This window comes from Thermobia domestica, chromosome 3 (genome assembly GCF_964235325.1).
Source record: "Thermobia domestica chromosome 3, izTheDome1.hap1.1, whole genome shotgun sequence".
In the NCBI taxonomy this organism is placed as follows: Eukaryota; Metazoa; Arthropoda; class Insecta; order Zygentoma; family Lepismatidae; genus Thermobia; species Thermobia domestica.
In genome coordinates, this window is record NC_137456.1 from 8,521,338 (window position 1) to 8,537,872 (window position 16,535).

Sequence of the window (16,535 nt, forward strand, 5' to 3'; positions counted from 1 at the left end):
AACTAGCAACACTACGTGAACGATAAAGTATCTTAGAGGATATTAAGGTAAGATGTTTGTTTCCATTCCTTTTAATCTCAATAGGGCACTAGACTATTATGAAGTAATATAGGACTCTTAGCTGCAGTTAACATGAAGTGATACTAAGTAGATGCTAGTATTATTAATTTTCCTCTGCAATTTCCGTTCTTCTTTTCGAAAATATCAATCATCGGTTAATAAAATATGTCTTAATATACAGGGTTAGCATAAGTGATTCATTCACTTTGAAAAGGCTATATTTTCAAAACTATTACACGTACACACATGAAAGATATATGAAAAGAATCACAAACTCACTAAGTTTGTACTGTGTGGCAGGAGGAGCCCATTATCTTTCCGATCGAGTGTGGCAGTACGAAGTTCGTACCTATTGAAAATGGAGGGAAAGCAAGAAGAAAGTATTTCTGTGCTTGAATATGTTACATGTTCGTCTGTTACAGCTGTGAAAGTATTATGCGATGATATCGGCAATTCAAGGACACTGGTTGCTTGTGTAAAGAGAAAAGCACCTCGCCTCCCAGATCTCCTGATTTAACGCCCTATGACTTCTTCCTAAAAACTCACCTTAGCCTGAGATAATTATAAAACAAATTAATGAGTGGATTATGCTTATAGCCTATTTGAAGTAAAATATGCAATTTTATATTTTAGAAAATACTTTCCGTGAATAGTGTGCTAGCAGACTCGGAGCCGCCAAGGGACGTTATCCCTCATACGTGGACAGGTTTAAGGTCATAGGTGCCGGTACTAACAGTAAATATGTAAATACATTTGTAAAACTACACCCTCCATTCCAAAAGAAACCGAACGTTTTAAAAAAACAAAAAAGCAATGTACATTTTGGAACAAATCATTTTTATTAATCAATGTATTCCCCTTCTGCATCGATACACATATTTGCACGCTCCAACAAGTTGTCAAACGACTTCTCCATGTCCCTTATTGGAATGGTCTTTAGGACGGCGGTCGTCGCCTTCTCAATGGCATCAATCGATGCATGCCACTTTCCTTTCATCGCCAAATGCAGTTTCGGGAACAGACAGAAATCGCACGGAGCGAGATCTGGTGAATAGGGCGGATGATGCAACCGAATGTGATTTTTGACCAAAAATTCAGTTACAAGTCGCGAACGATGTGATGGTGCATTATCGTCCAAAAGAGTCCAACTGCCGATTTCGCGATATTCGGGCCGAATACGACGAATTCTTGCCAGCAAACGCTTCATGACGCCCAAGTAAAACTCTCCAGTGACTGTCTGGCCAGGCTGAACAAATTCTTTGTGGATAATTCCTTTTGAATCGTAAAAACAAATCAGCATCACCTTAACTTTTGACTTCACCAAGAGACTTTTTTTGGGTGTTCCTTCATCCGGCGCTCTCCATTCAGCACTTTGCCGCTTTGTTTCGGGCTCATATTCAAAACACCACGTCTCGTCACCAGTTACAATCGATTTCAAGAAGTTTCGATCCTGCCGAGCACTTTTAACGATGTCTTTGCAATGCGCAATTCGATCAACTTTTTGGTCTTCGGTGAGTTTGGGTGGTACAAACCGCGAATTAACTTTCTTAAGGCCCAAAACTTCGGTCAAAATGCGGTATGCGGTTGTTTGAGGAATGGCTAATTCCATTTCAATAACTTTCACCGACGATTTTTTGTTATGTTTGATGAATTCACGCACTTTTTCGATGTTTTCTTCCGATAATCCGGTTCTGGGACGGCCTGATCTTTCATCATCCAGCGTCTCTCTACCCGATTTGAATCGCCTGAACCACTCGTAAACTTGCGTACGGGATAGACACTCATCACCATATGCATTTTGTAGCATTTGGTGCGTTTTACTAAAAGTTTTACCGTTTAACACAAAACTCAATTGCAGCTCGTTTTTTGAAACTCATTTTCCGATCGATGTACACAACACACTGACAGTTGAAACGCAACTTTGTTGCCGTGCATCCAAATGTCATGACATTTATACCAGTTGTCAATAAGAAACTACGCCATCTACCGGTAAAATATTACAACAGATGGCACTAGTAGTACTATTTGTTTTCAAAAGTTCGGTTTCTTTTGGAATGGAGGGTGTATTAGTATTATTTCTTACCTTTGATGGTAACAAAAGTATTCAGTAAAATTTGGTTTTCCAACAACAGTTCAGTTCAGTCATTTGTTGCTATCCTTCAAATAAGCATTCTGTAGAATCAACACCAGCAATAGCGTAAAAATTCTTGTCAAAATTAAGAAGCTTAATGCTCGGAGCTCCCAAGACTACGTATCGCTTATTGTTTTAAGTGTTGAATTCAAACTTCAGTATTAACGGAAGTTTCGATGTACAGTAAAGGAAGCTACATTTTCAAGGGGAAAAAAAAAAGTCGTGAAAGAAGTGTTCGGGAAATTCCCGCAATTGAACCCACAAGGCATCAGAAGTGAATACTTCAACAATAAAACTAGTTATATTACGCTGGAAGATATTTAATCTCATGTATGACATTTTAAAACATTTACTTTATAAAATATGAATCAATTGCGGGCCATCTTTGTTAATTGTTTTAAATTAATTTTCAGAAAAGAACAGTCTTGCAACAAGTGCTTGGGAAATTCCCGTAGTTGAACGCACAAAGCATCGAAAGTGAACTTCAACAATAAAACCATTTATTTTACGTTGAAAAATATTTAATTCATATAAGACATTTTGATGAATTATGTCTGTTTTAAATTAATATAGCTATTTGGTATTCATATTTAGCAAACGTCACTGAGGCTCCTGGAATGACTCGATCTACATTTGTTCGCTTGTCTGCCTGCACCCACAGTGTTCAACTTTCGGTGTTTTAAATTTTCAGGATACAAGATTGGGACACACTAAATTTTCTCTATACATTTTGGCGGCATACCAACGTAAAATTAAAAATGGCACCGTTTTTCAAAATAGCGAATATCCACGCTACAAAGGAAAGTTTTCGGTCTTTGAAGTTGAAATTTTCAGAGTATAAGCACGAGAGACTAAATTACCTGTATATATTTTGGCGGCCTAAAATTTCAAAATAGCGGGTATCCATGCTACAGGGTGTAATTTTCGGACTTTTTAAGTTGAAATTTTGAGGGTAGAAGCTCAAGACATTCTAAATTTGCTGTATAGATTTTTTCGGCTATCCAATATAAAATTTCAAAATGGCGGCCATTTTTTCAAAACAGCAATGAATAGAACATTGTTGCAAGTTGTGACAATGACAATCTTGAAATGTAAATCATATTTTAACATTTTTACCCCAAAGACATTGAAAATTTCGAAAAAAACCCACATGGGCCCAGGTGGGTTGGGTTTTTTCAAACTCTGGTATACAAACTTGGTGAGTTTGTGGTTCTTTTCATATATCTTTCATGTGTGTACGTGTAATACTTTGGAAAATATAGCCTTTTCAAAATGAATGAATCATTTATGCTAATCCTGTATTTTGAAATTTGAAAAGTTCCGCTTCTTTCTATTTAAACTGACAAGTATATATGAACAAACTCAGAAGTTGCAAATTCATGTTACTCCTCAATATAACATGGCGTATAGAGGGCAGGGCTGGCTCAGTAGTAGAGCGCAGACTTCTGGTATATGGGGTATGGTTTGATCCCAGCTCGCGCAGTCAACTGTGTACAGAACAAACATCGTGTAGGTGAGTTTTCTCAAGTATCTCCTGGCCGCAACTGAGAAGCTTCCATCATCCACGGTCTTCTGCTACCCTCTTTGTCTTCACGTACGATTTTTCTGTCTTAATATCGCCCATTATTTGTAGTCTCCTTTATCCTCTCCCTCTCTTTTCTGCCACCATACCCCCTATTACGTCCTTCATGATACTGTACCTTCTCAGTCAATGTCGTAACCAGGTTTCTTTCCCTTCTTAATAATATCTAAAATTGTTCTTTTGTTCCTCATCATTTCTAACACCCTCTTATTCAGTTTTCGCTGGACCCAACTAATTCTCTCCACTTTCCTCCACACCATTTCGGAAGCTTCCAGTCGTTTTTAATCAATTTTGTGTAATCGGTGAATAATCACGGGGTCTTAAACTAGAAATTTCAATTCAATTCAATGATATATATATGTGCATGTGCTAACACCGAGCAACATTCAAAGTATAAAATATATTGCTTTCAATTTGCATTACATGCTATCTTTTAATTTATTTTATAAAGGAACGCATTACTATTTGTGGATTTTCTTTAACCTGTGATTATATATTACGACACTAACCCACGATTAATATAATACTTTATGAACAGTTATATGCAAGAATAGGAAGTTAATCAAAATATCAACAAGGTCTTATTTCTTGTTTTATATCTGCAAAGTTGCATGCGTGAACTTGTTCGAAGTACACATTCATTTAGTAGTATTATTTCTAATATTTGCATTATAAATACATCATTCAAGTCACAAACAACGATCCGTAATACTTGCAAGTAACAACTTAACCACTCAACTCTATCACACTACGCTTTACCTCCAGAAATGGAGATCTAATCCAGGACATGAGTCACAACTTAAACATGGCGCTCCAGCTCCAATTTCATGAGCCAATTTGTGGCGCTGAAAAAAATACATAAATAAAATGTAGTTCGTTAAAGAACGACAGAATAAACATTAACAGACCAAAATCATATCTACGAAGAAATTAAATACTAACTAGAAGCGAGAGATTCGTGTTATTACAGGGTTCCTACTGATCTGGAGAAATCTATTTCCCTCACTTCTCTCTGGCTTTCCCTGACCTTTGACAGGAAATTCCCTGACTTTCATGACAGGTGTCGGATGACGTTCACATATAAATAAGGAATAAATAACGGTGAATATTAATACAGAGGGAAAACATTATTCTATACAGACAAATACTAATCAATTACTGATACGCACATTCCACTTACCTCCATAAAAAAACAGCAATAAAAATCAAGTAGATATTATAATGGTTGGCTAAGCTGAAATTTGTATACAGTTAGTGTTTGAAAAATATATTTTATAATTTTTTCCTGACTTTCCCTGAGCTTCCCTGACTTGCATCATTTTCCCTGACTTCCTTGGCCTGTAGGAACCCTGTATTATTCAGTTCAAACTCTTTGTCTTTGTGAATTTTATCAAAAGTTTAGAATATATAAAACAATAAAAATTAAAATGAAATCTTTAAGTTTTACTTCCCATGGTTATGCTGGCTAGGCTAAAGGAGGATGAAGATGAGAAATTAACGAAATGGTGAAATGACGAAAGTGGGGGAAACGGGAGAATCCCGAGAAAACCCGCGCACACGGTGTTTGTCCACCACAAAGCTCACCTGACACGAGCTGGGATCGAACCAAGGACTCCATGCACCAGAGATGAAAGCTCTACCACTGAGCCACCGCGGCCCCTGCATTAACAGACCAAAACCGTATCTAGGAAGAAATTAAATACTGACTAAAAGCAGGGGATTCGTATTATTATTCAGACCAAACTCTTTTGCCTTTGCGAATTCTACAGAAAAGTTTAGAACATATAAAACAATAATTATGCCTGTTGTGTTGTATGGTTGCGAAACATGGTCGTTTTGAGGGAAAAATCCGTTGATCCGTACTCGGACGCAAGATCAATGGGAATAGCGGAAACATTCATATAACGAGAAACTGCATAATTTATACAGTTTACCAAACGCTGCTAGAGTCATTAAGTCTAAGAGACACAGATCAAGTAGCTACAATGGAAGTGAGTTAGAAGCTTTCAAAATCTTAACTGAAAAACCAGTCGGGAAAAGACCTTTAGGAAGACTTAGGTGCAGAGAGAAGAACCACATTAAGATGGATCTCGCAGAAATAAAAAAAAAAAAAGGCAGAAACTAGATATTCTTGACTAAAGACGAACTCAATGGAGAGCTTCCTTACAAGGGGCCTTGAACCTTCGGGTTCCCTTGGTTATAGAGTTCGTTAGTTAAAAAACGTATATTTATATTTTCAATACTCATATTGTGAATGTACATTCAACTTCCAAAGTATGTGTATTCATTACTGAAACTGGGAGTAGTAATTCTATGACATCGGATTGCAAAAAAAGGATAAGGTAACAGAAGGAACATCACTTTCAAAAGCTGAATCAATACTGAAATCGAAAGATGTACTAGTTTTTTACTACTTAGTTTTAGTAGGCAAATAAGAGGTAAGCAGTAATTTATTCTTAGGACGCTGAGATGTAATCTCGCCGCTTTCTCGTATTTTTTATCTAATCTACGAATCTTAATATTGAAAACGGACCGGAAGTACTAGTATTTTTCTACCTCTTCCCGTTGCAATAAAGAGAAAATGTCGAAGATGGAATCCATTCTTCTGGTACTTAATTCATAATAATAATAATAATAATAATAATAATAATAATAATAATAATAATAATAATAATAATAATAATAATAATAATAATAAAAACACTGTTTCTTGCTATTTATTACCGTTTGTTCACTATGGTGATCAGTGTTAAAACTGAAAATCGTAGACCTTTACAACTTCCAGTTTAAATAAAGGGATAAAGATCGAAATAACACTTATTGTTGGAACGCTCAATACACATCAGAAAGACATTTCTCACTACATCTTAATGCTCTTGCTTTATGGAAATCAATATTTAATGGTACCAGATTTCTAGCATTTCCGGTAATAGAGAGTTAAAAGGCATTGATGGCACCTATTTTTGGGACTCTGAATCGATTCCGAAACACCGACTCTCACTCTCTCCTACTGTACTTGCTCTGATACCTACGAATAGAAACGGAAGGACATACCGTTCTGTAAGACTCCATACAGTTATGTTTAGCGTAATTTGGAAGTCTAAAAAGATAATGTTAAACGTCGAATTTTCGCTGATAGTAGTCAGTACTCTGAAGATACAGGTAAGAGAAGGTTTTAGTGAGGACTATATGTATGGGATTTAGTTAGATATAATTAAGATACGGATGAACACTAAAAGTAGCTCTGAGTTGTCTATGTGCGTGCTATGATGAAAAGTAGGGTCACATGATATTGTCACCAGGCTATAAGACGATAACAGTTTTGTGGAGGAATCTTAAACTACTGAAATAACGCGACGTGTGTGTGTTGATAAGATTGCAGAAAACGAAAAGAAATGAAGGAGAAAAACATTCCACATACAGGGGTTAAAACTTCCACATATGATGAAAAGAAGACATACCGGGTGGCCCATAATTTGGTCAAACTACGAGAAGCTATCACAGAAGAGTTCCACAAGATACCCATACAGGTATGTCAAGTTGCTTGTGACAACGTTGCTCTTCGTCTCCAGGCATGTATCGATTTGGATGGTTGCTGTTCATCTCTAGGCATGTATCGATTTGGATGGTTGCTCTTCCTCTCCAGGCATGTATCGATTTGGATGGTTGCTCTTCTTCTCCAGGCATGTATCGATTTGGATGGTTGCTCTTCGTCTCCAGGCATGTATCGATTTGGATGGTTGCTTTTCGTCTCCAAGCATGAATCGATTTGGATGGTTGCTCTTCGTCTCCAGGCATGTATCGATTTGGATGGTTGCTCTTCGTCTCCAGCCATGTATCGATTTGGATGGTTGCTCTTCGTCTCCAGCCATGTATCGATTTGGATGGTTGCTCTTCGTCTCCAGGCATGTATCGATTTGGATGGTTGCTCTTCGTCTCCAAGCATGTATCGATTTGGACGGTTGCTCTTCGTCTCCAAGCATGTATCGATTTGGATGGTTGCTCTTCGTCTCCAGGCATGTATCGATTTGGATGGTTGCTCTTCGTCTCCAAGCATGTATCGATTTGGATGGTTGCTCTTCGTCTCCAGGCATGTATCGATTTGGATGGTTGCTCTTCGTCTCCAAGCATGTATCGATTTGGATGGTTGCTCTTCGTCTCCAGGCATGTATCGATTTGGATGGTTGCTCTTCGTCTCCAGGCATGTATCGATTTGGATGGTGAATTGGTGGACCATGCCATGGAGAACAGAGATTACAATTCTTGTAAGGAAAGGTATGGGAGTAGTGTGTTTATGTTCAATTTTATGTTCAAGATATGTTGCTAGTTTCTTTACCGCCGTCTTCGAAACATCATATAATAATTATGAGCCATCCCGTACGTAAAAAGATAATGTGTCTAATGCAGGCAATGATAAACTTCCGAAACTTTAACACATGTTATAGATATCCGGTTACTCCTGCAAATACGAGAATTATCTCTGACCTGAAATATCTTCATAAAATAGTGAATGGAGACTTAGGATCGGAAATATTACTTCAGGAACTATCCTTACGTGTCCCTTCCCGCATCACTCGAAATACCCACCTATTCCATCTTGCCCGCCCTAGGTTGGCAATTATACAGAGGTCTCTTTTTTACAGAATACCAAACTGTTATAATCAAGTAACAACTAATGTGGACATTTTTTCGAGCTACCCGGTGTTTGATAGAGCAATTAAAAGAGTTTTGACGGAATAATATTACTTTTACACTCCTTTTTGATACTGTTCTACGTTGTTGTTGTTATTGTTGTCTTGTTTTCTTTTTTCCTTTCTTTTGTTAACATTTTCCTGTGTAAAATGGCAAAGTTATGCTGTATCTGAGAATCTGTTCAATAAATACATAAATAAATAAATAAATAAATATTGCTGTCGCTAGATTTTATTATTTAAGTTCGAGAAGAAATATTTACAGACCTTCGAAATGTGATGATAGAGAAAGATGGACAGGATAAAATGAACGGAGAGAGCAAGAAACAAAGGTGTTTTAAAACGGGTAGGAAAGAAGAGGACGCTCTTAGCCAATTAGATTGTACACATTTTGGGACAAATTGCCTCCCCCAGAAAGTTTCTGCACGCATTTTCGTAACTGCGTAGTAAAATATCGTAATCTAAAGCTTCCAAGCGCAGAAAAACATAAAAGTATTTTATAATTTTATTCTTCCAAATATTTTTATTTATACAGGCTTTTATTTATGGAGAAATATACAGGGTGTTTACAGGGTTATATAATAACTGAATGGGTAACAAATCAAGAAATTCTCACATATATTTAGTCAAAAAGCACTTACAGGTACTTTTCTTTGTTCATTTACATACTTCGTGTTCATTTACATACCTAATCATGATCTCTTAACTGTACTTGTTTTATTTGCAAAGAAAAAAGAACGTTCTGCAACCGTAATTTTTCTTTACAGAGTAGACAATCTTTCTGCAGCCCACATTTTCGTTCTGCGACATTGCCACACTGTTGCCTATTGTTCTGTTTTCGGGGGATGAGGGAGGAGGAGGAGGAACAACAACACAACTTATGGATGATTTGAAGAACAGAACAAAATATTGGGAGTTAAAAGAGGAAGCTAAAGATCGGGAAACGTAGAAAAAACTTTTCTAGATCCTAATCGAAGGGGTGAGGAGAAGAGGGGAATCTTCTGTTAGTATCAGGACCCACCAACAGACAGAAAACTTAAATAATAATAATTCTTAATTAAAATATTAAATAACATACCTTCTTCAATTTATTTTCCAGTAAAACCCAGCCGGGTGTCTGAGACACATCTTCTACCTCCTCTAATGCAGACATGGCTGTAAAGTTAACTGTTCTGATGCTTCTCTTAACCTCTCCAGGCTTTCAGTATTACAATCGTCGAAACCACAATATTCTAGAAAGAACAACGAAAGAGGCCTGTTAATAATAATCTCATATTAAGGGGACAGACTACTAAATATTTTTCAAAAGCTAACAATTTTTCTTTTGCCAGTTCGTAAATGAAAACAGATAATGAAATGTAACTTACCTCAGTAATAGACGATGTCATTCCACACCCGAAGATACGAATCGGAAGAATTTTTAGTGTTGCCATCCATAGAAATTACAGTGTGAGCAGAATTTGAATTACCCAAAAATCTAGGTTACGGCAACGAGTAGAAAAATTAACTCAACGACAATTGATGACTTATCATGCTGTCTGTGTTCCTTGTTAACTACTTTTCAAATAATATTTGTATTTATTTTGTAATAAAGAAAAAAATGAAATCTTTGAGTTTTACGTCTCACGATTATGCCGCTTAGGCTAAAGGAGACGATGATGATGAGAAATGAATGAAATGGTGGAATGAAGAAAGTGGGAGGAAACGGGAGAACCCCGAGAAAACCCACGAGCACGGTGTTTGTCCACTACAAAGTCCATACGGCGCGTTTGTAATGAAAGAGTACAAAACAAGAATTTCAAACAAGTTGTATTATAAGTATAGTTAACCATGCTATAAATACTATAAATACTTATCCAGTACTTGGAACACATTGTAATATTTCAAATAACATTTGAGGTTTGGATATGATTACAAAAAGTACAATTTTGAATTGGTTACACTGATCACACTAAGATTTAAATGAATTGTCTGGTGAGTGATTACGACTACTTCTGGTTAAGACAAATCCATCAAATGGAAAATCTAAAACACATTTTTTCTTTAATTCATTAGTGAAATGGTTAGTACATTATGCTCAGAACATATGTATGTGTAATGGTATACACTAAAATCATCACAATAAGCTATAACATGTTAGAAAAAGCAGGTAACCGTAAGTATCGATAGAATTAACGGTAAATGTAAGTATCGATAGAATAACGATAACCATAAGTATCGATAAAATTAACGATAACCGTATCGATAGAATTAACGAAATAACGATAGAACTAACGGTAACCGTAAGTATCGATAGAATTAACGGTATCCGTATCAAATAGAATTACCACTATTGTGACAGAAAACAACAACGTGAAGATCACGTTGCGAAAAAGACTTTTTTACCCATTCTTTACCCTTGACGATGGATGTCCGAATGTTGGAACTCGAAATACTGGAAGAAAAAACCATAGATGTTCATTTTACTTCGACCTCACTCACCCTCGCCCTCGCAGTAGCAGTTGGCCCTCACCCTCGTTCACACTCGCCCTCGCGAATGGAATTCTCCATCGCCCTCGCGCGCCCTCACCCTCGCTGTCGAAACTTGCCCTCGCGCACCCTCGCCCTTGCCGTCGAAGCTTGTCCTCGCCCTCGCGCACCCTCACCCTCGCCATCGAAGCTTGTCCTCGCCCTCGCGCACCCTCACCCTCGCCATCGAAGCTTGTCCTCGCCCTCGCGCACCCTCACCCTCGCTGTCGAAGCTTCTACTCGCCCTCGCCCTTTTCGTCGAAGCTTGTCCTCGCCCTCGCGCACCCTCATCCTCGCCATCGAAGCTTGTCCTCGCCCTTGCGATAGGAGTTGTTCATTATCCTCGCTCGCCCTCGCCTTCGTGCTCAAAACTTTTCCTCGCCCTCATATCATTGAGGGCGAGGGTAATTGAGGGTGAGGAGGCCTCGAGAGAGCCTCCTTCGTGAGGATCAGAGCATCAATTATTCAACCTATTTGTTGAATTATTTCCTTATCGTCAGTGGCGGATCCAGGGGGGGGGGGCGATCGTTTCCCCCCAGAAGAGGAAACTTCTTTATACAAATAAAACGCATCCCAGAGTTTGGAGCTCTTAAAAGTAGCTCTAAGTAGCAGTATTATAACCCACCACCCCCACCAGAAGTCCGTCCTGGATCCACCCTTGCTTAACATACGTCCTAAAGAAAGGAAACTAAACATATCATCGTATAACTTACTGTGGAACACCTAAAATGGAACAACTGTTACAATGGAGATCTCGGTCGATAGTGACGTTTACATCATTTATCAACAGTATCCAATGCCTTTACTTCAAAATGTTCCTTGAACTACGATGCAAGCATAAGTATTCAGCCACACAAGGGCGGCTCTCATGAAAGTGAAGATGAAATCAAGGTTTGATGAGTGGCGGTAGAGTGACTGCCGCGGACTATCTGTCAGAATTTGACAGTCAACACGTTGGCCATCCCTGATGTATGTAGCGTAACTGAGGAATTTGAACAAATTCAAAGGGAAAGATCTAAAGAGCTTAATTTTGAAACTCCGTCAGCAAACAAATAAAATACTTCAGAACACTATTGTTGAATTATCACTCGGAAATATATACCCACTCTAACCTATAACATGAATGACTTCATTGATTTGAATGTGAATCTAAGTTAATTGGTATTTTAAAATATAAACTGAAATGTGTCAATGTGCTTGTAAGGTTAATTTCGATGCTCAAATACTGTTAATATTCACCACTAATAGAGATACATTTGTCCTACCTTAACAATGTTAAAATTTTTAATTTTTTTCAATAATTGCCATAAATATGAAACTTTGTCTTAAGAAACTACCCAAGGGGTCAATTTGTGCACTTTATCACTTTGGTCTTGGTTCATTTTGGCAGCTACCATTGTTGGAAAGTTTATTTTCAGTAATTCCCACAATTATGAAATGATATCTTTCAAACGTTGTCTCAAGGATTCCAGACACTACAAATACGTAAAGGCAAATGAAAAATGAAATCTTTAGTTTAAGATCCCACGATTATGCAAGCTAAATGCTAAAGGAGACAGAAGTGAATGATGAAAGAAATAGTTGAATGAGAATGTGGTAGGAAACTGGAGAATCCCCAGAATACCCACGAACATGATGTCCTCCACCACGAACTTACTTGGACGGGAATCGAACATGCGACCCTTCGAACAAAGGTAATTTCTCTATCGCTGAGCCACCGTTCCTCCCCAAATGGCACGCTTAGAGCTTAGCGCCTCCAGGGGCCTTGGAAAGATTATCGAGCCTAAAATGATTTAGCACTGACTTTTATAAATCCACAAATTCAACAATTAATAATGTCGTGCAAACTTTAAGCTTTTCCTCGCCCTCGCGCACCCTAACCCCCGCCATCGAAACTTGCCCTCGCGCATCCTCACCCTCGCTGCCGAAACTTGTCCTCGCCCTCGCTACCGAAACTTGTTCTCGCCCTCGCACACCCTCACCCTCTTCGTCGAAGCTGTTCCTCGCCCTCGCGCACCCTCGCCATCGAAGCTTGTCCTCGCCCTCGCGGCCAAAACTTGTCATCGCCCTCGCATCACTGTGGGCGAGGAAACTTGAGGGTGAGGATGCCCTCGAGAGGGCCACCCTCGCGAGGGTGAACATCTCTGGAAAAAACTAACTGAAGAATATTACCAGGCGAGTATGTTTGAAATGGGTCGGAGTCACCAAGCAGATTCCAGACAAAACACTTTACCTGTACATCTACGGTGACGGTTGTTGAATGGTATGGCATTTAGAATCTCCCCCAACTCGTTTCTGGCTCCAGAACTGAGTACTTTGTTTTTGTCTAAATTGTGATAAAAAAAAAAAAAAAAAAAAAAGGAGCCTTCTATCCCCTTTCGCTCGCTGAGCTATATTTTGTGAAGTAAGAACATTGGAGATCTTACATGTGCAAGATTGGGGAAGAAAATAAAACATACCTGTTGAATGAATGAATGTGAAGTCGCAAGTAAGATGAACATTATTACGGCACAAGAAAACACTTTTCTTAAGGAGTAAAGGAATATGCTCCGCAGACGTGAGCACATGCTTTTAAATTAGATTAGGTTAGGATAGTTCCAGATAACTCTGCGGAACAAAACCTTAAAAAATAAATTGGGCTTAAGTGCTGAAGAGTGGATCAAAATTATGGTACCTAATCTAAGGCTTAGTGTCTTCGATCTACTTTGCAGCACAAAGGCCATAAATTGTAATTATGTACGTATAAGTCATACACTATATTTGTATATTGTTCTTTGCATTGACAGCTCGTCACTCAGTACAAACCTTAAAGGCATTTATCTTTCTCCCAATACACTTCAATTTTTCCAGTAAAATCGGTACTGCTATAGTTTTGGCGCATCACATTTTAAAAGATTTACAGGTAAAATTCAATACTTGGCACGGAAAGAAAAAAAATCTATAAGGAACAAATTTCTGCAGCCGACGGAATTAAATACAAAGTAATACAGCTGTATTTTTTGGTTTATAAGTGTAAGGTTACTAGTGTAAAATTACTTCAAGTGCTTTACGACGGATAAAATAAGTGAGTGCATATGAAAGGTGACTCTAACAGATGTTATTTTCCACTGGCGGTGTACTTTTGCACAGTGCAGAAGCTGTAGGGCTATTGTTTAGCTTTGGAGGTCAGATTTTTAACATACTTTCTTTCTTTTATTGCGATATTCTATTTACATTTGATTAGGTTAGGTTAGCATTTAATTCAGACAGTATTGCCGAGCGAGCGTTAGTGATTGAAAACCGGTTAGATTCCCGTAGGGCACGTTGTTTCCTGCCTTCGTTAGTGTTGGCCTCACATACTAAACAATTACCGCTGTATTTTATGTTTGCAAGTGGAGCATTACTAGTGCGAAACGATGGATGGTAAGTGCTATTGAAATTCGTATCATTACCAAAACTCACTGTTCAACACCCTGGCATACGCGCACACACCAACGCTGACGCGCCGCCCTTCCCTGACTCGGTTAGATTACATTCGTACCTTTTATTGGCCACAGCACAGGTTGATTCGTATTTTGCTTTTACGTTTTCCTGCCACACATCCCAAAAATGTACTATTTATACGCAAATCGTAAAAGAATTGTACTTTTTCAGCAATTACTTCTGATGGCATCCTTAAATTTTAATTATAACAAGTGAGACGTTTTCATAATGCCCAGCGAAAATCATTTAAAGAGTCAATAAGAAGGAAATTACTGACAGAATTATAACTTTTCAACAATTATTTTGAGTGATATACCAAAAGTAAACCTACACGGAAATACCTTTCAATTTAGTGTATCAAAGAATAATACAACGCCTATGTATTAAAATAACACTTCTTACTCCCAACAGCTCTCACTGGCTCGTACTTCACTTCTCAGCTTTGTCTCACTTAGATTATGATTGTGTCAATCATCGATGACTCACACGCAGATAACACTAGAAAGGGGCGAGGTCAATCTGATGCGAAGAGCCATACTCAGGCCACGATTAGACTATTACAAGTTTATGTAGCGCTTCAGCCTACAAAACTAAATTAATTGCGATCAAACTTAATATTTAAGTTGTATCTGTACAACATAACATCTTCAATTGTCTTTGAAACGTTGTAAAAGTTAAGTAACATCGCAGTTTGTCAATGATGGACACTCAATTATAACATATTACTATCAATTTAAATCGTAAGTGTATAAGAGAACAATATTTGAATGGTAAAAATAACTCTACAAATAAATATTTGTTTCACCATACCGCACGTTTGCTTTGCAATCAAAAAACCGCTTACCTTACTAAAAAGAATAATAACGCATTCCACTCCCAATAGAAACTGTCAACTTCGTATTTTCTTTATTTGAGTGTTACGCGTTGTCATATTCATTTGTTTAAGAACAGTGTTGCCCGTTCAGTGAGCAATTTTGTTTAGGCTTCCCTCGTGTAAACTTCAATTAGATTTCTATTTCACCAATTGAATAAATTATAAATAAAATTTTAAATATAAATGTGAACGACCCGTTCGGGAGAGTAATATTCCCGGAAGTAAATTTTGTCGCACGTTACCCCAGCTAGCTGTTTTAAGTTGGTCACAAAATTTATATCATGGGTGTCAAGGTGGAACAAAACGAGCCCTGCAGGACTTCTAGTTCTACCCCGTTCCTACTACTACTACTACTACTACTACCTTTACTACTACTACTATTAGGGGAAAGTCGGATAAAACCGGGACCTCGGTTTTTTGGCTATATTAGTGTCACTATCTGTCGGTAAACGCGTGGAATTAATTGCAAACAGCCGCAATGTCATTCTTAGTTTAAGAGAAAGCTGATTAAGTGGCTCCTTTGTCATTGGCGATGTGTTGAAGAATTTGTGTAGAAAAGTTTTGATTTGTCTCCCGTCGATAATATACTGCTGTTCCTAACCACTGGAAGACTGACTTATGTAAGTATACAACATTTAATAATAACTCTTCCTGCTGTTATTTCGTGTCTTGAATCAGGATTTTTGTGCTCTTTGAGAGGTGTTAGGCCTGTAGCTCTGAACAATGGCGTAGTAGGATAAAACTGGGACATCAACAGTTAGACAGAACCGGGTAGTGGACCTATAGTGTAAATTTGAGAAAGTTAGATACAGTGTCCTAACTGTAAAGAATGGGCACACGAAACTTGTAGCAATGTGGACGAATATGATGAAACTTTAATTTATGATTTTTGTTCTTACATTTAACAAAATCGTGACCTAAAGTTATTTTTTCTATGTTATTGGTCTAATATAGTCTAGCCCTCTATATTTTCCGTGCTTTTTAAACTCATATTTTTTTCAGTTATATTGATTCTTACTGTACTAGTTCTTGGAGTAATTACATATTTTTCTTTTAAAAGAAAAGTTTTTTAAATAATTATTTTATGTGTACCCGGTTTTGTCCGACCGGGTCGGACAAACCCGGATTTTTGCATCAAAATTCACCAGCTTTTTCCACTGAAATAAAAATTTTTGTGTCAACAACAAATCTATTTAGTATTTGAAAACTAATTGAAGCTAGACTATC

The 16,535-nt window shown here is 37.7% G+C and overlaps 1 protein-coding gene across 4 annotated transcripts in view; it reads right to left on the reverse strand.

The window, feature by feature from the left end:
* Positions 1 to 15,380, reverse strand: part of LOC145682392 (testin-like) — a 59,347-nt gene extending 43,967 nt beyond the window's left edge. The window contains exons 1-3 of one of the 4 annotated variants that reach the window (XM_081753993.1): positions 15,279 to 15,380; positions 9,543 to 9,696; positions 4,533 to 4,618 (exon numbers count right to left, since the gene is read on the reverse strand). In XM_081753993.1, the coding sequence (XP_081610119.1) occupies positions 4,533 to 4,618; positions 9,543 to 9,617 (161 nt within the window). In that variant the 5' untranslated portion in view covers positions 9,618 to 9,696; positions 15,279 to 15,380. Of the gene's footprint in view, positions 1 to 4,532; positions 4,621 to 9,542; positions 9,697 to 14,775; positions 14,961 to 15,278 lie in introns of those variants that run through there. The other 3 variants (XM_081753995.1, XM_081753994.1, XM_081753996.1) reach the window with 3 other exon arrangements.
* Positions 15,381 to 16,535: the final 1,155 nt, after the last annotated feature.